This window comes from Osmerus mordax, chromosome 17 (assembly GCF_038355195.1).
Source record: "Osmerus mordax isolate fOsmMor3 chromosome 17, fOsmMor3.pri, whole genome shotgun sequence".
In the NCBI taxonomy this organism is placed as follows: domain Eukaryota; kingdom Metazoa; phylum Chordata; class Actinopteri; order Osmeriformes; family Osmeridae; genus Osmerus; species Osmerus mordax.
In genome coordinates, this window is record NC_090066.1 from 15300439 (window position 1) to 15328266 (window position 27828).

A 27828-nucleotide genomic window follows, 5' to 3' on the forward strand; every position below is an offset into this window, starting at 1 on the left:
GGAGGGCAGGTAACAACAAAAGCGTTCCATGTTCAATCCTATTACAAATTACACATTTTCCCAGATTTTATAACTGTTATTTGGAGATTTCTTCAATGACCTAGTACCAACTTTAGAATGGGTTGAACTTAAGTGATCGTTCAACCCATTGTCTGTTTCTTATCTTTTGGAGTTCAGCTCACATCATTCATAGCAAAACATACTCCTCAATAGGTGTGAAAAATGAACACATAATATTTGGTGGCCAAGCAGCGAAGCTGCAGAGCCACTTAAGTGTTTCTAACTTTTCTTACTATTACTATTATTAGGTGTGCTCAAGCCTTCGGTGAGAGCACACAACCATTGTTCTCTCTCATATATTTATATTTATTGGGTGTGCTCAAGCCTTCGGCGAGAGCACAACCTTTGTTCTCTCACATATATATTTATTATTATTTATTTTTGCCCCCTATGCCTCAGTCAATATTTGGACTACATAGACAACCTAGGTGTCAAAAGTTTCGTCTTGGTAGCGATTGAGTTGCTTGTATTTTAATTTACACTCTGTTGCACAGTTTCGGAGGTTACAACGTTTTTGTGGCAAAAAGTGTCTTCTGTCAACGAAGGGTACCAGTGCTAGCCTACGTCACTACGTCAGCACACGTTAGCAGCGACGCATGGATACAACGTGATAGAGACGTTCAAGCACGCAAATTGGAGCTTGGATTATGAGTGAAAAATGCCAACCACCAAAATTACCAACCATTGGGTTTTGTTGAGAAAGCAATTTTGAGTGGAACTGCCATCTCGTTTTTTTTTATTTAGGTCGTGAAAGTCTTTGTAATTTGAGCGAGTGCGCGTCGCCCGTGAGACTGCCTAGGCGGCAGCCATGCAAGCGTCATAGTAGTTTAGTATTTTCGTAATTTTATAGTTCGGTCAATTCTACACCAAAAAACAGAAGGAGGGCAATGTTATGACGATATGACTATTGTGAAGACAGCCAGGTGGTGAGATTTTAATGTAGGTTGCTGTAAAAACTTTGGTTTGCTACGTGAGAGCCCCGTCACACCTGGGACACACTGGCTGCGAAGCGCCTGGACGCGCCGCGCAGCGCCACGATCGGCTACGACTGAGCAAAAGCTGTTCACACCAGACGCGCATTTCTCCGCCACCAAGCCTTTCAGCTACTCTGAGCTTTCCTTTACGCTGACATGGTACATAAACATGGCATTGGCTATATCCCAGCATTGATCCTTATCTACGTTGTCCTTGTAAAATTGTTGCTGACATACAACTGTGCTTTCAACTTCGAGAATTAATTTGATGCTGATTTTAGAAATCGACTTGGGGGTTCTCTCTCAGTAGGCTATGTCTGCCTGTGTGTTGTGTGCAACGCGTGACAACTCGTTTCTCTCAAACAAACAAAACAACTACGGGCATGCTAGCTCAACGGATCAATCCGTTTATTTTAATTTGTTTTCATCAGGGTAACCACATGTTAAGACATTCGTTACCAACATTGTGTACTTATAAAGTCTACAACTTTACAAATGTTCACCGTAGTCTACAATTAATGGAGTAAAATCTTAATAACATGTTTTTTTATTCAAATATATCAACTAATATGGTGTATTTCATCATCCTTTAGCCGATTTCGCAAGCGTCTCGCGAAAAAATTCGACCAGCTGCCAAAACAATCGCTGCAGATCGCAGGCAATCGCAGGCAGTGTGTCCCAGGCGTCAGCCTCCGTTGACGATTGCGTCAGCTGTTGTCGATCTCTGAGTATTTTCTTAATTTCGTACCAGGGTCAATTCTACATCAAAAATCAGAAGGAGGGCAGTGTCTTAAAGATATGGCGATTGCGAAGATAGCCAGCGGGTCAGCATATTTTTGTGATTTGTGTAAAACTTGGAATTTGAGTGACACCGCGGCTTGTTTTGACATTAGCCTCAGACTCTGCTCGCCCACTGGCAGTGTGTCGTACTGTCTTCAAAGCCACAGCTAAACTTTATGTCAAAAGAAACATTCTCATTTCCGGTGCTTTCAAACAATCAGTGAAATGTGGAGCAACAGCAGCTAGCTTGCCTCTAGCAAACTTATTTGAATTAGCCATTTCCCCCTACATTAATGTCAAACTTATTTACGTTTTGGGGGGCATATTTTCAGTTAGCAGACGGTACTGTTTGAATCGCAATTCCACACTGCCAGTGACAACGTTGTTACAGTAGCTTGTTTCAAAGGGGGTTCGCAGCTGTTTCAAAGGGTGTTCTTAATGAAATATGCAATATGAGTAGGATAAATGCTTGAAAATATCACTAGAAGGGAAAAACTTCCGCAAGCAAGCACACCCTACAATTTCCCCAGAAATTGTACCCTCTCTAGTTATTGTTTCTTTTCCCACCCCTAAGGATCACTCAATATTTGGCTACATAGACGATGTCAGTGTCAAAAGGTTTGTCTTCTTAGCGATTGCGTTGCTTGTATTTTTATTTACGTTCCGTTGCATGGTTTAAGTTGAAATTAAGTTTTTGTGGCGAAAAGTGAAGCTAACGGTGGCTAACTTGCTAGCCACAGTCACTGACGTCACGAAAACACGCGTGACTACCTGTAGCAGAACATTAGTTTAGCAGCTGCTTAACTTCTGGGAGATAGCTAGGCTAACTATAGCTTTACTGCAAGGCAGCTGCAGAAACGCCACAAGCAAAGAGGCCAGGGTGATAACTATTTACTAATTTTACTTTGTGATATGAAACACAATTATGAAGTGTAATATACAATATAAGCTGATATTTTTAAGGAAGTACATCTACTTTCGGAAAAAGTAATCTACTATTTCACTGAAGCATTAGCATCATGACATTAGCCTCTGTTGCCCAGGCAACACATACTACAGCGGTCTATGCATCTGTTTTCCAGTGGTGGCTGGGAAACCGCCACAGCCACCACAGATCACAGGGCTCGACAATAACGATGGCCCGGGGCCAGTAAAAAGTAACGACGGGGCAGTTAAACTAGCAACTCACTGGCCTGATCAGGCCACTGCAAATTATTGATTGAAAAAAAAAATGGCATTGTAAAAGTTAACATCCTTCATATGTTTTGCTATCTGCTAAAGCATAAATAACTTTTCAGCTCGTGGGGCGCACAGTTGGCAAATCAAGATTTGAGTAGTGAGTGACGAGTGGTGGTCAAATTGTAATTCTCTAATCTCGACAAATTTTTTAACAACTGGCGCGAGACAATAAAGTGAAGATGGCAGCAGAGCTACGAGCTCAAACAGAAGCAACTTTTTTTATGGAACGAAGATGCACTGTGTCGTCTGTTGTATGTTCCCGTCTAAAGCGGACCGACAATTTTCTAAAACAATCCCTGACCAGCCATGCTAGCAGACAGCACCTGGTTTGCGTGACAGCTAAGCGGATGGTTGACAATCCATCTTCGAGGCCGTTGACCATGCTGGTCAGGAATTTAAATATAGATGCCCATCGTGTTATTGCACGACTTATAACAACGGCATATCACGTAATTAAGACGGGCCAGCCGTTCGCCTTGTTCTCCCAGGCTATTGAACTGCAGCAGAAGAATGGTGTCGACTTGGGTACTTAGTATCATACTGATTAAATGCTATGGAAGCTTTTATATATTAGCATTGAGGGACCAGAGGTTTCAGTTTCTGCCAGACAAGAGTTGTGCAGAGATGGCTGTCAGCAGTGAAGAGAGCACGTCATGTTTGAGGTTAAAAGTCAATTGTTTTGCTGACTATTACCTTTTTATTTTTTATCACTAGAAATGTGATTTCATTTTTGTTCTTTTTATATCCAGGATGTGTTTAATAAATGGTTAAACATGTTAACAGAATACCACAACTTAAAAGTCTTTGGTTTTGTTGTAACAATGATAAACTAGAGAGGATACCATTTCTGGGGAAATTGTAGGGTGTGCTTGCTTGGGTCGGTTGCACAGTGGTCCATTTTTTTATGACATTTTTACAATATTGATATTGATATTTCTGTATATTTTATATAAAAATGCATAGGACCTACTTATTATTTATAAAGATTACATAGATTTAAAAGCATCTTTTTTTGCTGCTCATTTACAACTCAAAATACGAGTGACGTGTAGAATGAAATGTCTTCTCATTTCCCCTGCAAGAGGCAGCCTCATAACTGAATCAAAACGAATACATTTGGCAGACCGGTGTAAAAATTTACCTAATCTCTATGACTTAAACGTCCTTTTAAGTTTTCCCTTCTCGTGATATTTTCAGGCATTTAGCCTACTCATATTGCATTCATTCATTAATAAAGAACCCCCTTTGAAGATTATTCTACGACGTTACCGGCAGTAGAAGATGGAATCGCGATTCAAACAGTACCATCTGCTAACTGAAAATATGCCCCCAAAAACATAAATAAGCTTGACATTTATTTAGTGGAAAATCGCTCATTCATAAAAAGCTCACTGGTAGCGATCATTGTCAGTAACAACGCAAAATGTGATATAGCCCTGTGTGGAGAAGCTGCCCCATAAATTCTACTACTACAGTACAGTACTAGACTACTGCTGTGTTCGTCTTGGTAGCGATTGCGTTGGTTGAATTCGATTCAACGTTCCGTTGTACGGTTTAGGCTGAAATTAATAATTTTCATGAACAGATTGACAAAGTTTAGGCTGTGGCAATGAAGTTCAGGTTAGTAGTCAGATAGTTTCACCTATTGAAAGACTTTTGATTTAAGTAAGGGGAGTGCCGAACATGTTCTGTTGCCGTTTGACTTCCTAAACAGCTGTGTAGATGTTTTTGTAGTGTGCCTCGCCTAGGCTACAGCGTTGCAGTGAGCAAAACTGGTTTGAAACCACAGGTAATGATGATTTCACCAACAAATCGTTTACTTGTAATGTCATAATAAATCCTACAACGAAAATGTATTTTTGAGGAATGTTTATTTTAACGATTGAAAACAGATGCATCATAGACCACTGTAGTATGTGTTGCCCGGGCAACAGAGGCTAATGTCATGATGCTAATGCTTCAATGAAATAGTAGACTACCGTTTCCGAAAGTAGATGTAGGCCTACTTCCTTACTAATATCAGCTAATATTGTACATTACATTTCACAATTGTGTTTCACATCACAAAGTGAAACTAGAGAGGGTACAATTTCTGGGGAAATTGTAGGGTGTGCTTGCTTGCGTCGGTTGCACAGGGGTCCGTTTTTGAATGACATTTTTACAACTGATATTTCTGTATATTTTATATAAAAATGAATACTTATTATTTATAAAGATTACATAGATTTAAAAGCATTTTTTTTTTGCTGCTCATTTACAACTGAAAATACGAGTGAAGTGTAGAATGAAATAGATGTCTTCTCATTTCCCCTGCAAGAGGCAGCCTCAACGTTGAATCAAAACGAATACATTTGGCAGACCGGTGTAAAAATTGACCTAATCTCTATGACTTAAACGTCATCTTAAGTTTTTCCCTTCTCGTGATATTTTCAGGCATTTAGCCTACTCATTGCATTCATTCATTAATAAAGAACCCCTTTGGAGATTATTCTACGACGTTACCCGGCAGTAGAAGATGGAATCGCGATTCAAACAGTACCATCTGCTAACTGAAAATATGCCCCCCAAAACGTAAATAAGCTTGACATTTATTTAGTGGAAAATCGCTCATTCATAAAAAGCTCAGTGGTAGAGATCATTGCCAGTTACAACGCAAAATGCGATATAGCCCTGTGTGGAGAAGCTGCCCCGGTAAATTGTACTACTACGGTAAAGTACTAGACTACTGTTCGTCTTGGTAGCGATTGCGTTGGTTGAATTGGATTTAACGTTCCGTTGTACGGTTTAAGCTGAAATTAATTATTTTCATGAACAGATTGACAACGTTTAGGCTGTGGCAATGAAGTTCAGGTTAGTAGTTAGATAGACTTTTGATTTAAGTAAGGGGAGTGCCGAACATGTTCTGTCGCCGTTTGACTTCCTAAACAGCTGTGTAGTGTAGATGTTTTTGTAGTGTGTCTCGCGTAAGCTACAGCGTTGCAGTGAGCTACACTGGTTTGAAACCACAGGTAATGGTAATTTCACCAACAAATCGTTTACTAATGTCAGAATAAATCCTACAACGAAAATGTATATGTGAGGAATGTTTATTTTAACGATTGAAAACAGATAACGCTACATCATAGACCACTGTAGTATGTGTTGCCCGGGCAACACAGGCTAATGTCATGATGCTAATACTTCAGTGAAATAGTAGACTACTGTTTCCGAAAGTAGATGTACTTCCTTAATAATATCAGCTTATACTGTACATTACACATCACAATTGTGTGTCATATCACAAAGTAAAATGAGTAAATAGTTATCACCCTGGCCTCTTTGCTTGTGGCGTTTCTGCAGCTGCCTTGCAGTAAAGCTATAGTTAGCCTAGCTATCCCCCAAGTTAACAGATGCGAAACGAATGTTCTGCCAAAGGTAGTCACGCGTGTTTTCGTGACGTTAGTGACGTTAGTAACGTCAGTGACTGTGGCTAGCAAATTAGCCACCGTTAGCTTCACTTTTCGCCACAAAAACTTAACTTAAGCCCAAACCATGCAACGGAACGTAAATTCCAATAGAAGCAACTCAATCGCTACCAAGACGAAACTTTTGACACCTACGTTGTCTATGTAGGCCAAATATTGACTGAGTTTTAGGGGGGCAAAAAGAATAATAATAATAATATATATGTGAGAGAACAAAGGTTGTGCCCTTGCCGAAGGCAAAGCACACCCAATGAGTAAATAGTTATCACCCTCTCCTCTTTGCTTGTGGTGTTTCTGCAGCTGCCTTGCAGTAAAGCTATAGTTAGCCTAGCTATCCCCCAAGTTAACAGATGCGAAACAAATGTTCTGCTACAGGTAGTCACGCGTGTTTTCGTGACGTAGTGACGTTAGTAACGTCAGTGACTGTGGCTAGAAAATTAGCCACCGTTAGCTTCACTTTTCGCCACAAAAACTTAACTTGAGCCTAAACCATGCAACGGAACGTAAATAAAAATACAAGCAACTCAATCGCTACTAAGACGAAACTTTTGACACCTAGGTTGTCTATGTAGGCCAAATATTGACGAAGATTTAGGGGGGCAAAAATAAATAATAATAATAAATATATACGTATGTGAGAGAACAAAGGTTGTGCCCTTGCCGAAGGCAAAGCACACCCAATTACAACTTTTGGAGGGGGGGCCAGTAAGTTTCAAACCCACTGGCCCAGGGGGGCCAGTGCCAAAAAAAAATTATGTTGAGCCCTGGACCAGGTCTATATAAAAATATCTATATTTTAAAAAGTGAAAAACTTTGAGGCCGCTCATTGAGAGCCCCAAGGTTCAACTACCGGGTAAAGGAATCCCGTAATATACACAACGTAACAGATCTTCATCCACTATCATGGGCTAAATAGTGTCAAAATCCCTAAATCTGGCAACAATGGCTTTTGCGTATCTGACGTGCACTACTACGCCATTACGCCCCTTGAACGTGCACATTTCAAAAATGCTAATCATTACGTTTTTCTATATGACGCTAGAGACATAAGTAAAAGAAAATATGCAAGCGGTGCTTAAATGCGCAGCAATAAACGGTTGTCTGAACAAGCTCGAGCAAAACACCCAAAGATTACACACTTATTTAGACCAGCAAGAGATGAAGCTATCATCAGCATCTCCACAGACGAAACACTACCGCAGCAGCAGGTAGTTAGCAGCAGCACGTCTTCACCAACAACTAATATACTTGCTTACTTATTGTCAAGAATAAATGTTTTCCTTTCCCTCCATTGATTGTGTCTTATTTCAGTGGCGGTGCTGAAATATCAGAAGGGTATAGCGCTGTCTTTGGTTTTGAACAATGACAAATAAGCTGCTGTTGTGCTGATGCAATTGTGCTTTTGTTATTTTGAAACTTTATTTCTCTCTCACATTGCTGAATATATGCTATATTTAAAGATAGACAGCAATCAGTCTATTGATAGTGGTATAAGATAATAGATGGAGATACATTTTGAGATGATTTAGGGGAGGGGCCTCGTGCTCCGACTTTGCGTGGAGGCCTCTGCAAAGTCCCGGCCGCTAGTGCTGTTTTCAATCGTTAAAATAAACATTCCTCACAAAACATTTTCGTTGTAGGATTTATTATGACATTAGATTACAAGTAAACGATTTTCTGGCGAAATTATCATTACCTGTGGTTTCAAACCAGTGTAGCTCACTGCAACGCTGTACGCAAGACACACTAGAAAGCTCCACAGCTGTTTAGGAAGCCAAACGGCAACAGAATATGTTCGGCAGTCCCCTTACTTAAATCAAAAGTCTTTCAATGGGTGAAACTATCTGACTACTAACCTGAACTTCATTGCCACAGCCTAAACTTTGTCAATCTATTCATGAAAAAAATAATTTCAGCCTAAACCGTACAACGGAACGTTAAATCGAATTCAAGCAACACAATCGCTACAGTACCAAGACGAACACAGCAATTTACCGGGGTCCGCTTCTCCACACAGTGCTATATCGCATTTTGCGTTGTTACTGACAATGATCGCTACCAGTGAATTTTCAACTAGTCTGAGGCTGATATATAGCCGATCACCATTCCCTCTTGCAGGGATAACTGTTCATTCTACACTTCACTCTTAGCATTTTGAGTTGTAAATGAGCAGCAACAAATGTATGCTTTTAAATCTATGTCATCTTAATAAATAATAAGTATGCATTTTTATATAAAATATACAGAAATATCAGTTGTAAAAATGTCAGTACAAAACTGACCCCTCTGCAACCGATGCAAGCAAGCACACCCCAGAAATTGTACCCTCTCTAGTTGGTTGTGCTCAAGCCTTCGGCGAGCACAACCATTGCTCTCTCACATATATATTCTTATTGGGTGTGCTTTGCCTCCGGCAAGGGCACAACCTTTGTTCTCTCATATATATATTATTATTATTATTATTCTTTTTGCCCCCCAAAACTCAGTCAATATTTGGACTACATAGACAACCTAGGTGTCAAAAGTTTCGTCTTGGTTGCGATTGAGTTGCTTGTATTTGTATTTACGTTCTGTTGCACGGTTTAAGTAGAAATTACGTTTTTGTGGCGAAATGTGAAGCTAACGGTGGTTAACTTGCTAGCCACAGTCACTGACGCTACTAACGTCACGAAAACACGCGTTTTGCATCTGTTAACTTGGGGGATAGCTAGGCTAACTATAGCTTTACTGCAAGGCAGCTGCAGAAACGCCACAAGTAAAGATGCCAGGGTGATAACTATTTACTCATTTTACTTTGTGATGTGAAACACAATTGTGAAATGTAATGTATAATATTAGCTGATATTATTAAGGAAGTAGGCCCACATCTACTTTTTCACTGAAGCATTAGCATCATGACATTAGCCTCTGTTGCCCGGGTAACACATACTACAGCGGTCTATGATGCATCTGTTTTCAATCGTTAAAATAAACATTCCTCACAAATACATTTTCGTTGTAGGATTTATTATGACATTACATTACAAGTAAACGATTTGTTGGTGAAATTATCATTACCTGTGGTTTCAAACCAGTGTTGCTCACTGCAATGCTGTAGCCTACGCGAGACACACTACATCTACGTCACAACGTCAGCACACGTTAGCAACGACGCATAGACGTGCATAGATGTGCTAGTAAGACCGTTGCACAGCAAGTGTTGTATCGTGCCAGGGTTTACTAGCAGCATCTTACATTTAAGCAATTCAGGACTTGCATGTACAGTAAGTAATGTCACATTAAATAATGTCTTCAATGCCACAGTCTAAACTTTATGACAAAAGAAACGTTTTTCATTTCCGGCACATTCAAACAATCCCCTCTGAACTTTGGCTAGCAACAGCAGCTAGGCTAGCTTGCTCGTAGCACAATTTACCAGGGTCAGCTTCTCCACGCAGGGCTGTAGACTGAGACCAAATGGTCGCATTTGGCATTGTTACTGACAATGATCGCTTCCAGAAAACTTATTTTGAATTAACCATTTCCCCCTAAATAAATGTCAAGCTTAATAAGTTTTTGGGGGCATATTTTCATTTAGCAGATGGTATTGTTTGAATCACGATTCCATCTGAAATACTGCCAGTGACAACGTTACAATAGCTTGTTTCAAAGGGGGTTGAGCTTGTTTCAAAGGGGTTCCTAATGAATGAATGCAATAGGAGTAGGCTAGCTCTAAATGCTTGAAAATATCACTAGAAGGGAAAAACTTAAGGTGACGTTTAAGTCATAGGTTAGGTTAATTCTACATTTAGTCATTTAGCAGACGCCCTTATCCAGAGCGACTACTACAGTAAGTACAGGGACATTCTACAGTTCACTTTTTGTATTTTTAATTGTACATGAGCAGCAAAAAAATGTAGGCAATGCTTTTAAATCTATGCAATTTTCATAAATAATAAGTAGGCATTTTTATATAAAATATACAGAAATATCAGTTGTAAAAATTCCAGTTAATAAACTGACCCATCTGCAAAACGCATGCAAGCACACCCTACAATTTCCCCAGAAATTGTACCCTCTAGTTATTATTATACACATATTCTTCCGTCATTGGAGTCTATGGCAGCCCCTAGAACCATATGGTAAAAGTAGTGAAATTTGTCACACTCATTAAGGACAGTCCTTTCTTTATTTACACCCAGTTTCATGTCTCCCATAGGAGCACTCTAGTGCCACCAACTGGTCAAAATTTGACAAAAATGAGGTACTGTTGGATTCCTTGGATAAAGACGAGTTAAACACACCCTATGGTGTCAGTTTCCGGTTCTATAGATTTTCTGCCTTTTTGAATTTTGAGAAAACACGTTTGTTCGCTACTCCTCCAATTTTTTGTCCAATCTTTCCCAGATTTAGCACACATCATCGTCAGACCATCCCTCACTAAAAATGTCGAAAGGATTTTTGATTTTCAAAACCGTTCGGTACAGCCAATCAAAAACGGCAACAAAGCAACTAAACAGGAAGTTGGGTCATATCTCAGCAACTCTTTGAGAAATCAACACCAAACTTGGTATGTTGACTCGGAACCCTCTTTTGAGGATGTGTAAACAATTTGATGTCATGTGACCAAGGGAAGCAGAAATGCGTTTCTGCCAATAACTGTTGATTTGTTTGCCTTTATTAAGTGAATCCTTTGTCTCTCAATACCTTGGGACATCATGTGTGTGACATGATAACTTGTCACAGCCGAATTGATGCGGCCGCCATTTTGAATTACTGAAAAAAGTTTTTTCTCTAATCCTACAAATGTTGCCCTATCTTCACCGTATTTGGCAGAGATTATCTTCAGACCAAGCCTCACAATAGCTATCACATGGTTTTTTGATTTTCAAAACCGTTTGCCCAGTAAAGCCAATCAAAATGTGCCGTTAAGCCAGCAAACAGGAAGTTGGGTTGTATCTCAGCAAATCTTTGATGGATTCACACCAAACTTGTTGCATGCACTCGGAACCCTCTTCTGAGGATGTCTAAAATGTTTTCTTGGACATTTTACCTGCTTCACCACCTCATTGCTGCTTGCAGCTATATTATTAATAGTGTTTGAATCTCTTTTGGTATTCAATGCTGATAAAAAATATATTCTGGACAAATTACATTTTAGACATAAAATATTTTCCATTGGTGAAGGAGAACCACACACATATTTCACAATAACATGTTACTTCTGAGTAAGGTAATGTATTCAAACGTAGCACAAGTCTGATTTTATATGTATTTTCCGTATCTTGCCTTTTATGTTTATAATGGGGGTTAGTTAGAAACCATAAAATATTGGCTCAGCTATTTGACTACTCTAAGAATCTATTTTTATTCTAAATTTAAGAAATTAAGACTTTTTTTCCATACTATATTTTGATTTCCTATTTAAAGCAAAAATATGCTAAATTATATTTGCATATCAGAAAACCAATGTGGTACACAGTATAGGTTGCATCAATTCTGTGTAAATGTTTGCTTTTTATTGGAATATATTACAACTAGGTTTGGTCATAACTTTTATTTAACATTTTGATGATACAAACTTAACCACTGCCTAATGAGCCCAATCCCTATTATACCACAAGTACATTTTTTTTTTTAACCGCCTAGTCCTTCAGCAACTACTTGAAACTGAGATCAAAATCAACTTTGAAAACGTATTTGGCTATCTCTTCCTAGATGATGAGCAGCATGGCAAGCCATGGAAAAGCACCCTTCCTGCTCATCAAATCTAATAGTGCCCCCAAAGCTCATTCCTTGTCCAGCCAAGCTGTGCCATCCTCCACCACTCAGCCAGGCCAGCACAGCAAGGCCCATGCAGACAGCTCCAAAAAGGAGAAGGTGGGTCACAATATTGGTGAAATATTCCACAATACATTGTCTGCAACCAGTCAACGTCATCAAAGGCTTGGTTTCTTTCCTTTTAGATTATATTCCATGTGTGTACTGTAGCTATTCTCAGTTACCGTTTGCTTAGGTTTGTTTCTACATTGAGTAATAGTTTTTTGTACGGTTTAATAATAAACCTTCAACACTAGAAGCGCCAAGACGGTTTACCCTACTTATAGTGCCTTTAGGGGCCTGAGTCTTCAGACAGGAACGTTGTTACTGACATGTAATGATCGCTAGATGGCGCTTTTTGCATTGAGCAAAGTCAAGGTCAGAAAAATGAAGTTGCCCTCGCCAATCTCTCATTCATTTAAATGTTGTTAGTCAGTGATTATTTCATTTTAAAGTTCATTGTCTGGCCCTTCAATCATTCCGAAAAATGTAATTTATTGGCTAAAAGATGTCAGACAAGTTGCGGGTTTAGACTGCAGTTGGTCTAAAGTAGCCTGACATTATCAACATTTTATAGTCATCTGACAAGATTGCGTTGTCCCCAGTCAAAAGTATAAACACACAGACATCATATATATTCAATGGTCTAATTAGATCCAGTTGTACTGGCAAAACATATAATGTTCTTCAGTTATTGTCAAGACATGGTCCAAGTATTGCAAAAATGAAAGCAAGTGTAACAAGATAAAATATAGCTGCAAGCAGCGATACGGGTTCCTCCGCAAAATAGCAAAATATTATAAACATGTACACTGTAGAAGATCGAGACTTGGACAACAAGAGAGCAAAACTACTTCATGTTTGGCCAACAACAATAGGCTGAACAGGAATTTGAACTCATGAGCATAAGGTTACTAGTCAGTCTCTCTAGCCTCTCTGCTACACACCAACTGCTGAGATTTTATGATTAGTAAGGGCTGAGTATTAACTTTTTATAGGATACTGAAACTCTTCTTGAGTTGATCTCTTTCCAGACTCTCAGTCAATGCACAACTAACAATAGTCATGTGGGCAACTGGGCTAGGGCAGCGCTCATATTCAGCAGCCGACTCTGGTCCCATTAAACTACACAACATGCACAATCAGGGTGACCAACAAGATATATTAACTAACAAACATCTAACTGAACGAACACAACAACTGAAATCCCTCGCACGGCTGTTGTAACCAAACTATTTTCCACAAGTCTTTGCGTTTTTTGACATGCCGCACTGCATGCTGGGTACCCAAGGGTGCTGATGCTGATTATCTAGCTGTGCTCCGACTGCGTGATATGAGTATTAGTTTTTGGTCAGCTTTGGGACAAAGGTTAAGTAACGGTTGACATTTCAAGGTGAAATTGCATGAAATTGCGCATGGTATTTCAGAATGATGTCTGCCTGTTTAACTATACAAGTAATCGATGTTATGACAGGCCAAAAGACTGCCTGGATTCAAACCTGTGACTTGCACTTTGTAGGACACCGTTTCAACCCATTGGGCTACCCTCAAGGATGAGAATACGTGGTCAGTTACTGTATACAAAAAATAAGCTGTTTCTCCTGTAGCACGGATTGTTCGATTCGGCCAAAGTTTAAACATCTGTAATTCAATGATCTTTTGACATATCAAGGTGAAATTGCGCATGGTACGTCAGAACGATGGCATCTTGTTTAACTAAACAGATATTCAAATTTAAGACGGGCTAAACCACTGTGGCGGGATTCGAATCTACAAGCCTCATTCTTCGCAGGTCACTGTCCCAGCCCATTGAGCTATTCTCAGTGTTGAATATTGTCATGTTCAGTTACTGTATGAAAAAGTAAGCTGTTTCTCCTGTGGTAAGCGTTGTTAGATTCAGCCAAGGTTGAAACAGCTCTAATTCAATCATATTTTGACATACCAAGGTGAAATTGTTTATGGTACTTCAGAGTGATGTAATCTTGAACCCTATTAGGTTTGAAAAACCACCATTCAAAATGACATTTGATTTAGTGACACAAACGTATTGAGGCAATGTGGACATTTACATAAGTACACCCCTTTCAGCCATTTTGTATTTGATTCAACTGTCTTAAGTAACGTTTTTAGATACATCCATGATACATATCTGTTCAAAATTTCAAGTCAATTAGAGCTTTGGTTCAAGAGAAGAGGAATTTTGAAGGTTTTCCCAAATTATCACTGTACAGGAAAATCCATCATGGCGGACCTTATGGGTCCTTGAGGCTTTTTGTTCCTCATGAAAAATGAGCCATGCACACCAAGTTTCAGAAGAATTGGAGCAATGGGGTGGAAATGCCATCACTTTGAAAATCAGACTTCAGGGCGTGGCCTGTGGCGCCCCCTACAGTCGGTGTCCCATATTTGGTGTGAGGGTACCCACTTGGATGTAGTATCAATGTGCCAAATTAGAACATTTGTTACCAATAACATGTTGAGTTATTGAGGCGCAAGGAGAAGAAGATTAATAATAATAATAAATATAGCTGCAAGCAGCAATGGCGGATTCCTCCTAAGATTGCGAACCATTGAAAAATGTATATTCTTCACAAATTGTCACTGTATAGAAAAATCCATGCTGTAGACTTACCAATGGGATACCAAATCTGAAATGCAATACCAACAAGATCCACAAGGGCTTTTTTTTTCAAGCCAATGAGTGAAGGGAGGGGGCTTGGTGAGCATACCCATTCCAGAAAGCCTTTTATCTATGTGCATCATGGCGTTGCCTGTAGCGTCACCTATGGGTGATATTGGGCCATTTGTGGTGTGGTAGTTACTCTTGGCCTATACTATCAATGTTTCAGGATTTTGAGAACTTTTTACCATTGCATACAAAATCGGAAATGCAATACCATCAAGATCCACATGGGCCTTTGCTTAAGACCTAGCAATGAGTGGGGGCTTGGTCAGCCCACAATTGCCTGAACTGTTGTGTATGCGTCTCGTCAAGCTTGCGCGTGTGTCAAGGGAAAGGCTGAGTGTGTGAGAATGTGGAGCGCGCGCGCTGAGGGTCAGGGGAGACATTTCATTGGAAATGTCCTTAACAATTAGCCAAGCATGCATTTTTCAAATATTCACCAAAAATCAGATTTGTGTACTAAACATTCTCAAGAGTCTTCATATGAACTTTTGATTTAATCAGTGTCAGTTTTTGACCGGCGGATGTGTAAAGCATAATTTTAGAATTAGCAATAAATTCGATTTGCTTTATATCAAGCATTTTTGGAGATATGAAGATGCCTTTGCACATGGTAACATGTTGTAGTGTCTTCCACGTGACATACCAAGTTTGGTGTTGATATCTTAAAGATTTGCTGAGATTTGACCCAACTTCCTGTTTGGTTGCGTTGTTGCCAAATTTGATTGGCTGTACCAGACAAACGGTTGTGAAAATCAAAAATCTGTTGAATGCATGAGTGAGGGTTGCTCTGACAATGATGTGGGCCAATTCTGGGGAAGTTTGGACCAGAATTGAATGAGGAGTAGCAAAAAAACGTGTTTTCTTAATCTTTATTATACAGAAAAATCCAATATGGTGGCCGTTATAGGTTCTTGAGGCTTTTTTGTTCCTCATGAGAAATAAGGTATATCTAATGAATTTCAGAATTTTGGGACAAATGGGATGCAACTGGCATCACTTTGAAAATGGGCAAATTGGGGTGTGGCTGTAGAGGTTTAAAAGGCTACCTCTGCCTAGACTGACATGCACCAACTCAGAGCATTGAGTTTCAACATCCTCCTCATTGCATTCACTCTTATTCCCATAGCTATTGTGGTCGCAAACAAGCATAACTACATGTGGCCTACACATCAAACCACATTTTTTGTCAATTGGAGTCATGGTTCATAAGAAGATATTTGTACGTTTTCAAAATGTTCACCGTACATGGTGGACTGTATGGGTCACCACTGTATAGTTTCCCATTATAAATAAGGCATGTAGTTTTAGACTGATAGGGTGGAAATGCCATCACTTTGAAAATGGACAATTGGGGCGTGGCCGTAGCGCCACCTATGGGTAATGCTGGGTCATTTGTGGTGTGGTAGTTACTCATGGCCTATACTATCAATGTTTCAGGATTTTGAGAACTTTTTCTAAAATGCATTACCATCAAGATCCACAAGGGCCTTCACTTCAAGCCAAGGAATGAGTGGGTGCTTGGTCAGCCCACAATTGTCTGCAATGTTGTGTATGCGTCTTGCCAAGCTTGCGCGTGTCAAGGGAAAGGCTGAGTGTGTGAGAATGTGGACACGCGCGCTGAGGAGCAGGGGAGACATTTCATTGGAAATTTCGTTAGCAATTAGCCAAGCATGCATGTTTCAAATATTCACAAAAAATCGACTTTTCATGTTACAGTCAACTTTGTCTCAGATTTGTGTACTCAACATTCTCAAGAGTCTTCATATGAACTTGTGATTGAATCAAAGTATCAGTTTTTGGCCGGCGGATGTGTAAAGCATTATTTTAGCGTTAGCGATATATTCGATTTGCGTTATATCAATCATTTTTGGAGGTATGAAGTTGCCTTTGCACATGGTAACATGTTGTAGTGCCTTCCACCGATATACCAACTTTGGTGTTTATATTTCAAAGATTTGCTGAGATTTTACCCAAATTCCTGTTTGGTTGCTTTGTTGCCAGTTTTGATTGGCTGTACCGGACAAACGGTTTTGAAAATCCAATATAAAAGTAATACCTGAGTGAGGGCTGCTGTGACGATGATGTGTGTCAATTCTGGGGAAGATTGGAAAACAATTGTAGGAGGAGTAGGCTTTCAAAGGTTTTTGATAAAACCGGAAATTGACGTCATAGGGTGCGTAGAACTCGTCTTGATCCAGGGAATCCAATGGTACCTCATTTTTGAAAATAAGTCATACGGTTAAAAAGTTGTGTGTGTAAACACAAGTCAAACTTTGACCCATTGGTGGCGCTAGAGTGGTCTAATGGGATACATGAAACTTGGTGTAGGTATAGAAGGAACTGTCCTTAAAGTGTGCCAAATTTCACAAAAAGTTATCCAAGGGTTCTAGGGGCTGCCATTGACTCCCATGGAACTAGAATAATAATAATAAAACTAATAATAATAATAGGTTTCCTCCTTACGGAGGAATCCTAATAAAACCAACAATAACAATAGGTTTCCTCCTTACTGAGGAATCCTAATAATAAAACTAACAAATACAATAGGTTCCCTCCTACCGGATGAACCCTAAATATATAGATAATAGGTAATATAACAGGCAATGCAGTTTTATGTAGACTATTAGTGTAACATTGGGACTCCAAACATTCCAAGTGTGGATGGCCAGTTACACAAGAACAGTAGCATGTATGTGTAAAACAAAATTTTTACACGTGTAAAACTTTTGTTTTACACATAGTAGACGGCCTATCTATACAACTAGCCTGACAGCCGATGTTTTGTTCCCTTTACATCTACTGACTAAATATAATAAATAGGCTAATCTAAGGCATTGCATTGTGCACAGGATTTCTTCTTTTTTCTGAGTTGTTAAACCGTGAATGCATCTTTCAGGCTGTTTCAAAGGTGCAATATCCCATTCCCTCTTCTAATGATCGATCGCTCAGAGTTTTTAAGAGTAAAGCAGATCAGATAACATGAGGGAACGAATTACGCAATTACACTACTAGATATGTTATTGGTTTAGTATTTGACTTGGATTACAAAATTAACAATTAGAAACAGACAATGGAAAGGTGAAAAGAGGGGGAAAGAATAAGTCCTTGTCTGGTAACTGGAAGAGTCTAATGGTAACAATAGTTAGTTTTACTTGTAGCCTAATTGAACCTGGTGAAGTCTGGTGTCTGTCTCTTCATCAACAGAGTGAAAACATTCAGTTGAGTTCTGGATTTCTTTGTAAGTATCATCAATCTGCAGATTGGGAGAGAACCAGACCCCTTGATAAATGACAACACCAGGCTTTGGTCTCGATCATTTTTCTCCTAGCTCTGAAGGCCAGAGGACCACCTTTTATAGGGCACAAGAAAGTTAACATAAATAGTGAGTCAGGCAGTAATGGTCCAGAGAAAGAGATTCACAGCTCTCAGCCCATGATCACTCTCAGGGCAGAGAGAGATCATAGGTGGAGCTCTCCCCGTTTACCCAGTACTTTCTCTGTACCCTGAACATCTATTCAACATGACAAATAGACATAAGGTGGATACAAAAGTCTAAACACCCCTGTTAAAATGCCAGGTGTTTGTGATGTAAAAGAATGGGACAAAGATAAATCATGTCAAAACGTTTTTACTCTCGTAACTGGGGATGTGGCTGTGTTCAGTATTAACCAATCACAGTCAAACTCATGTTAAATAGAAGTCATTACACACCTGCCATCATTTCAAGTGACTGATTAATCACAAATAAAGGTCAGCTGTTCCAGTAGGATATGCTGACATTTTCTTAGTTGCATGTCAGCCATGGTCCATCAGCAAAAGCCATGGTCTGCAGAGAGCTTCCAAAGCATCAGAGGGATCTCATTGTTGAATGATATCGTTTGGAGAAGGGTACAAAATAATTTCCAAAGCATTAAATATACCATGGAACACAGTGGAAGACAGTCATCATCAAGTGGAGAAAATATGGCACAACAGAGACATTACCAAGAACTGGACGGCCCTCCAAAATTGATGAAAAGACTAGATGAAAACTGGTCAGAAAAGGCGTACAGCAACATTAAAGGAGCTGCAGGACTTTCTGGCAAGTACTGGCTGTGTGCTACATGTGACAACAATTTCCCGTATTTTTCATATGTATGGGCTATGGGGTAGGGTGGCAAGATGGAAGCCTTTTCTTACAAAGAAAAACATCCAAGCCCGGCTGAAGTTTGCAAAACATCTAGTCTTGCAAAAGCATGTGGGAAAATGTATTACGGTCTAATGAAACCACAGTTGAATTTTTTGGCCATAATTCCAAAAAGTATGTTTGGCGCAAAAACAACACAGCACATCACCCAAATAACACCATATCCACAGTGAAGCATGATGGTGGCAGCATCATGCTTTGGGGCTGTTTTTCTTCAGCTGAAACCGGGGCCTTAGTCAGGGTGGAGGGAATTATGAACAGTTCCAAATACATTTACGTTTAGTCATTTAGCAGACGCTCTTATCCAGAGCGACTTACAGTAAGTACAGGGACATTCCCCCAGAAGCAAGTAGGGTGAAGTGCCTTGCCCAAGGACACAACGTAATTTTGCACGGCTGGGAATCGAACTGGCAACCTTCAGATTACTAGCCTGACTCCCTCTCCGCTCAGCCATCTGACTCCCCATAGGGGAGGAAATGTTGGCACAAAACCTTCAGGCTTCTGTTTCAAAAGATTAAGAGGAAGTTCACCTTTCAGCACGACAACGACCCAAAGCACACATCAAAATCCACAGAAGCATGGGTTCACCAGAAGAAGTTTAACGTTTTGGAATGGCCCAGCCAGAGCCCAGACCTGAATCCAATTGAGCATCTGTAATCTGAAGAGGGTTGTGCACAGGAGATGTCCTCGCAATCTGACAGATTTGGAGTGCCTCTGCAAAGAACAGTGGGCAAATATTGCCAAGTCAAGATGTGCCATGCTATTATTAGACTCCTACCCAAAAGACTGAGTGCTGTAATAAAATCAATGCCACAATCAAAGGTCACATTAAAGGTGTAAACATTTCTGACATGATTTATCTTTGTCTCATTTTTTTACATCACAAAAACTTGTAATTTTAACAGGGGTGTGTATAGTTTTTATATCCACTGTAATCTAATCTTATCAATAGCAAACGCACATGAGAACACACTAACTAGTATCCAATGACTAGTTATATTGATTTTTGAATAACATTAAGTACATAGGAAATCGTATTTCTTCTACAGGATGGTAGATGCAGCCCATGTAGTAGTGCCCCTTGGCCTCTTACACATGTGGCTTCTGTAGAGGTGGTTTTCCCGGCTGTGACTCAACCCAGTACAGTGCTGTTGCAAGCTACTGGTGATACTACAGTCTGTTGGAACCGATCTGACCAATTACAGAACCTGGCGAGCATTGCACGTGGAGGCGACAGTGGCCGAGGAGCGTCCCCACTACCTGTTCTTCATGGGTGCGTCCCTGACCGGGCGGGTAGGGGTATGCCAAGAGGGCTCAATAGAAGGAGAATGGGAACCCTCAGAGATGCGTCACATCAACCTCCTTGAGCTTAGTGGTCTAACGATCGTTACTCCCCTTCATTCCAGTGTTGAAGGATCAGGATGTTCTCCTTCGATCTGACAACCTGTTGACAATGTATTATATCACTCGACAGGGAGGGGTGCGCTCACCATCTCTCGAGTCGATCTATGTTCCAACCCTCACCTATGGTCACGAACTGTAGGTAGTGACCGAAAGAACGAAAAGTTTTCTCCGCAGGGTGTCCGGGCTCTCCCTTAGAGATAGGGTGAGAAGCTCGGTCATCCGGGAGGGGCTCAGAGTCGAACAGCTGCTCCTCCACGTCGAGAGGGGCCAGTTGAGGTGGCTCGGGCATCTGATAAGGATGCCTCCTGGACGCCTCCCTGGGGAGGTGTTCTGGGCACGTCCCACTGGGAAGAGGCCCCGGGGAAGACCCAGGACACGCTGGAGGGACTATGTCTCTCGGCTGGCCTGGGAACGCCTCGAGGTCCCCCAGGAAGAGCTGGTGGAAGTGGCCAGGGAGAGGGAAGTCTGGGCCTCCCTGCTGAGGTTGCTGCCCCCGCGACCCGACCCCCGGATAAGCGGAAGATGATGGGATGGGATGGGTTGTTCTTGCACTATGTTGTTCTTTTTACTCTTGTTTGTAGTTTGCACTATCTCTCCACTGCTGTAATCCTGCGAATTTCCCCATTTTGGGACTAATAAAGGATTATCTTATTTTATGAAGTCTGGTTGGTTTAAGATATTTATGACCCCACAAAGGACAGTTGACCGTTTTGGATGGTCAACTACTGGAGTTTTATGACTTCCTGACTTGGAGAGAAATGCAGCATGAGACTTCCTATCACCTGGGGTGAAGGAGCGTTGGGACATCAGGTTCTGATGCTGCGTTGTTTCAACTGTGATGTATTGTCTTAGAAGAATGTGACAGACGTTTATATTGATTTATTGTTGTTTAGAAATGTCTAGGGGCCTCATGTATAAAAGATTGCACAGCTTTCATACCAGAAGATGGCGTACGGCCAAAACTTGAAAAGTACCTACGCACAGAAATATTCACATGTATAAAACCGGTCGTACGCCAGGTCCTGCTCTCCTTTCCTTTATAAATCACAATCAACGTGAGATTGACCGCACGTGAACGAGCCACTGACCTGGCCTTGCCTCCTCCCATAAATTAATATGCAGATGGCCTATCAATATTATATTATTATTATTATAGGGCCGTAAATGCTGTGGGTTTGGAGAACCGGATCATGGCAGAAATTAAGAAGAAATGGTCTGATGTAAAACTCGAAATTAAGAAACGAGTGGTGGCGCATCGTAACAGCATGGCAGCTATAGGGTTAGCGTGACGAGTGATTTTGTCGTTCGTTTGACACCCTCAAGTTTAACAGAAGTTATTAAGTGGTGGCGAATTAAACGGTATAAAGCATTTTCTGTTTGGGTTTTGGCATTTTGATGTGATCATCCACATTAATGATCAAACTTTTATTTTGATGTTTTTTGAATAGTCAACGTCATAGACGTATAACAGTAACTGTCGTGGAAACTTATTTTTTTTTATGTTTGGTGGGTTTTGTCACTTTTCAGTTAGAATTCGCCAAGTTACAGAGCCAGACAAGACTTTGCGGACGGTCCGCACATTCTCACGTCAAGTACATTTTTATACATCACACCGTGTGCGTGAAAACCAGCAAGCTTTTTGTGCGTACGCAACGTTTATACATGAGGCCCCAGGTACACAGTAGATGGACTAGCCGTGGTTACTGTAAAGCGTCCGTCACGGCTTGACATGGTTTCGCAAGGACAATTCTGTTAAGCCGCCTGTTGGTTAAATGTTTTGTTGCTGGTACATACAGGCTCAGGCCCCCTCAGACAGCATCAGTGCCCAGGTGGGACCTGTCTACGGTGCTGAAAGGCTCTATGTAAGTCTCCGTTTGATCTAATCGACAGCAAACCCCAGCACTTCCTTTCTCTCAAAACAAGCTTACTCCTCGCTCTGACTATGGCTAAGTGAGTGACTTGTCCACATGCGGATTGTCATCTCAGGTGACCAAACAAGATCAGTGATGCGCCCTAACTCATTTTGTGCCAAGGTCGTTAGTCGGATGTTCACGTCACAGAGCTGTGAGCTAAGATTGTTCTTCCACTCTCTGCACAGCAGAGGAAGAATTATTTTTTTATTGAATTATATTTACATTGTTTATGTCCAGTACGCCCTTTCTCGCGTTACTCAACATACACTGCATCTACATTTACATTTAGTCATTTTAGCAGACGCTCTTATCCAGAGCGACTTACAGTAAGTACAGGGACATTCCCCCCGAGGCAAGTAGGGTGAAGTGCCTTGCCCAAGGACACAACGTCATTTGGCACGGCTGGGAATCGAACTGGCAACCTTCAGATTACCAGCCCGACTCCCTCACCGCTCAGCCACCTGACTCCCTCATCTAGAAGATCTTCCCCCCCAGTTACTGATCTACAATGGTGGATCAAAGGCTGGGTACCCTTTGTCTACACAAAAACTCTTACTGGCTCTGCAAATATCAGTATTGCGTATGAGGGTATGGGATGTCCCGTGTCACCTGGCATTCAGGCTCATTCCGCTAAAAGAGTGGTGACTTCAGTAGCCATCCTCCGTGCCGTGGGAGTGGAGGCGATCTGTGAGGTGGCAACTTTTATTTGATACAACCTGATGGAGGTCTCGTCTTCTGCCTTTGCTCACTCGGTCCTCAGCATAGCTGATGGAGCATGGTGTCACTTTGGCCTGGCCCCTTATGGTGATTTCTCTTGAGATTGTATTGGGCATTTTTTCATACTCTTCACAATGAAGAGAGTGTAACTGTACTCTCCAGCTTCCCGGTTGATGAGTAAGTACGAAAGGGGGATCAGGGTTTTTCCTGGGTCAAAATGGATCTTCGGCGCTCAAAAATAAATAAATATATATATCCTTTTTTTCTTTTTTCTAATCAATGTATTTATTCCCAGGTGTTTTGTATCTCCCTCCACCCCCACCCCCCTCGCCAAAACTAAACCTATATTTCGGAACAGGTTATTGTAAAGTAATAGTCTAATAGCTAATGTAATATTGCACATATTTTTGTCCTATTTCCACTAAAGCAATAAAGTTAGGCTACTGAAAGAGACCTTAGACTCATAAAGTATGTTCTAAATGGCATAAATGCCGCCAATTAATAATTGACGTAACAACTTGTAGTAAATGGTCAGTAGCCTAGTCTATCGATTAAGGTAGGCCACTCTGAAGCATGTACAACCCTAACCCTAACCCTGCTTCATTTGATCTTGATAGGCTAAGCATTCTGTAGCAAATAATAACAATAAACACACTTTTTATTAATTAAAACTACTTCAGCATAATAATGCACCTAAAATACAAACCTGAGCAAGGGCAGCAATCGCTATCGAATCAACAGACGTGCAATTTAGCTAGCAGGGGAAGAATACAAACAACGAAAATCACCAGTTAACTTGATTTAAATTTGCAAGAAATATAGACTTATACAATAACAGGCCTAAATGAACTGACAACATAAGTTATACGATTTACAGTTCTCAAGGACGCACACATGCAATCTCAATTGCGGTGTGAAGCGCGTCCGTGCAATTCTCGGACATGCACTCTAACAATCACTGCTGATAGACGGCCTAAAATGTTGCACAGCCTGATTTCTGTAGCCTACTTGAAACATACTATTGACAACATATTCGCTGACATGCATTGCACGCTTTATGAACACAGCTTGTGGATTTGTCATTGGCGCTCGGGAAAACGGCTTTGGCGCATGCCAAACTTTTCTCTATGCAGGAAAAATCCTGGGGAGGGAAGGCGATGACCTGGCACCTACCCCATGTTGATAGTCATATTTTGACTTGTAAACATGGTGTGCCTCTGGATGCCCCAGTAAGATTCTGCATCTTAGGACCTAGTCTAGGGCTGAACGATTAATTGCATTTGCAATTAATATCGCGATGGGACAGAACGCGATTTTGTAATCGCAAAGGCTGCGATTTTACTTTGGTCACGTGACACGCAAGAGTAACGCAGTTTGCAGACGAAGGATCATCTTTGCACGCTACACTATACCTTGACCTCTACGATCATGGCCTCAGGCTCGACAGAACCTGAGACTACAGTCACTTTGCCAATTTTGCCTTAAAAAAAAGATGCTTTGCAGTGTCAAGTATTGTGCAAAACCTGCCTGGCTAACGTTGCTACCTCACGGGGCAACACCACCAACCTAATTCGGCCCTAAAAAAAACACCACAAGCCATGTATCAATATCACAATAAATATAAATATGTACTATGCATAGCTAAAATTCTGAACACCAGTGTGTCAAATAAGCCAAATAACACCCGACAGGATCACTGATCGAAATGTTTCAAAGCCTAACTACAATGTAGCCTACTACAAAATTACTCAAGCATTAAGCGTTCATCACAAAATATATGATACCCCTCGGTGATACACATACAGTAGGATCACTATGGCTGACGGTGCCATACTGTTTCTGTTAGGCTACTGACTCGATCCGAAATGTTCAGACAGTGTTTCTTTTTCTTTTAAGATTTTACCTTTAGATGCGTGAGTTTTAAATATTTTTTAAGGTCCCCACAGCGCACGTTGTTTCCCAAAACGGTAGAGCTAGCTAGCTAGCTAGCTTTAGTTAAGAAAGTGCAACGCACATGTTATTTGTAAGTAAGTAAGTAAGACTTTATTTATATAGCACATTTCATACAAGAATTGTAGCTCAAGGTGCTTTACATAAAATCAATAAAAACGATAATACAAGTGATAAAAGTAATAATTAAAATAGCAAATTATAAAAACAATAATATAACTAACAAAAGTAAATTAGCCTACGCTTAGCTTCGATTTACCAAAATATTTTCGAAGAGGTAGGCTACAGTATGTTTTCGGAACTTTGTGTGTTTTGTTGCTGAATTGAGATCAGTAGTATATCTATATGTATTAATAATAAATCATATAATAATTGCATTTTAAATCGCAATTGCAATATTAGTCAAAATAATCGCAATTAGCTTATTTTCCGAAATCGTTCAGCCCTAATCACAGCCTTGAAAAGTAGAGGGAAAAATGGCAGAATGGGAGGCTGGCAGTAATTTAACAGAAATGGTAGCAAAATAGCTTTAAACTAGCTTCTTCTGGGGTATACTATCTTGTTTTGTACCTTCTGAAGTTCAGTAAGTAGTCTTTTGTTTCATATTGTGATGTATTGTGGAGGTTTGCCATCTCTTGAATTAATGTTTCACTGTCAATTGTGTTTTAGGAGTTACTTATATGCTTCTGTCAGATGGGATATTAGTCTATAATTGCATGTGTATGATGTACACATTTAACAATGGTTCCCTCTTCAGTTTTTTTATTTATACATATATATATATTATTATTTTTTATTCAGAAACTGCAAATTCAAGAAAGAGCTGTTAATGAAGTCAAGACTGCCATCAAACCCTACTACCAAAAGAAGGACATCACAAAAGAGGAGTATAAAGAGATTGTTCGTAAAGCCGTTGAGAAAGTAAGTGGATCAACATTTCCATATTGCGCCCTATTTTTCTGCAGCAACACTTGTCTAATCAAAGCTAATCGGCTGTATGTGACACCTGCTGGTAAAAAGATTTGCATGCCTTCAATTTAATTGCGCTAGGGAGCAAAAAAAAATATTTTTTATTAACAATTTTTTTTTTCATATTCCAAAAGATACGTTTTTTTAGAAGTCACTTAATATAATAACAATTTTAGGATAAGTTAACACTCATATTTTGTTAGCAAAGAAGGCTTGTTTAAAGCTTGTTTTCTAGTTGGGTTTTGGGGCATGATTGGGGGTTCAGATTGATCAGCATCTTTGGTTTTGTTGGCTTATTGTTCCTTAATTTTGGTTAACCCTCGTGCTGCCTTCGGGTCACATGACCCAAAGGTTCATAACGAACCATCGTTGTGTTTACCCAATTTTACCCAATACAAAAACAAATAAAAATAACTTTCTTTTAACCATTCCAATGTGGGGGGTCTGAGACAGCCCGACAGTTAAAAGAAAATGCTTCACTTTGTTTTTGTATGAGGTAAATTTGTCGCAATACGACGGTGGGTCACAATGACTGATGGGTCAGAATGACCCGAAGATAACACAAGGGTTAAGACACAACCCATAAATAAAGACGTGGCGTTTGTTTCCTCAAAAGTTGCTACTATGGTGAATGCTAATTATTACAAAATATTAAACTAATTATTAATGGCCACTGCTATGAACAAAGGTATCGCTGCTGGTTAGACAATCGACAATCAAAATCTAATGGATTTGTTTATCATGGAGTACATGCATAGTGGAAATGTATTCAGAATTAGAATTGTGAAATGTTTATTTTAGGCCAACAGAATAGAGTATTCAGCCATGTAATAATTTGTTATAGCTCACTAAGTGAGTTGGGGTAAGATTTCTTGTGATCCCATAAACCTACTGGTTGAAGCTACATATTAGCAGTGTTGTATAGTAACAAAGTAGAAATACTTCGTAGAAATACTTAGTAACGAAGTAGAAATACTTTGTTACTGTACTTAAGTCATTTTTTTGGATATCTGTACTTTACTTTACTACTTATATTTCTTTTTAATTTTACTTCGCTACATTTTGCAAAGAACTGATACTTTTACTCCGATACATGTCCCCTGAAACCTTCGTTACTCGTTACAAAATCAAATCATCTTTAGAAAAACAAATAATCATGAGAGTGATTAGTCCAACGTCGGGGACTGTGGTAGAACACAGACTGCAAGCAGGTTTGGCGAAAATCAGTGGTCCTAGCGCACGTTAATGCACCCCGCCCCCTTAGTTACTGTTGCTACGTCTTTTGAACTTGTTCATGCACAACACTGTCTGTGTCAGTGATTCTTTTTGGAGTAATATCTCCGCGATATCCTCCAGAACAGATCGAGGCAAAATGGACTGCATATGCACAGTGGAAGGATATATCCAAAACATTAAGATCAACAACAAAGGGGACACAACAATAATCGAAGCAAAAGCATACAGGTCTCAAACAAAAAATGAGAAACCCCACAACCTCTTCATTAAATGCCACCAGCACAACCTTGTACAGTAGAGCTAGACTAGTCATGTTCTTTCACATTTACATTTACATTTACATTTAGTCATTTAGCAGACGCTCTTATCCAGAGCGACTTACAGTAAGTACAGGGACATTTCCCCGAGGCAAGTAAGGTGAAGTGCCTTGCCCAAGGACACAACGTCAGTT

General features: G+C 40.2%; 1 protein-coding gene across 4 annotated transcripts in view; it reads left to right on the forward strand.

Annotated features, from left to right (window-relative positions):
• The window catches only part of scaf11 (SR-related CTD-associated factor 11), a 74214-nt gene that overhangs the window by 43910 nt on the left and 2476 nt on the right, over positions 1 to 27828 (forward strand). For all 4 annotated transcript variants that reach the window (XM_067254830.1, XM_067254831.1, XM_067254832.1 and 1 more), the window contains one exon: positions 25974 to 26093. In XM_067254830.1, coding sequence (XP_067110931.1) covers positions 25974 to 26093 — 120 coding nt within the window. The remainder of the gene's footprint in view (positions 1 to 25973; positions 26094 to 27828) is intronic.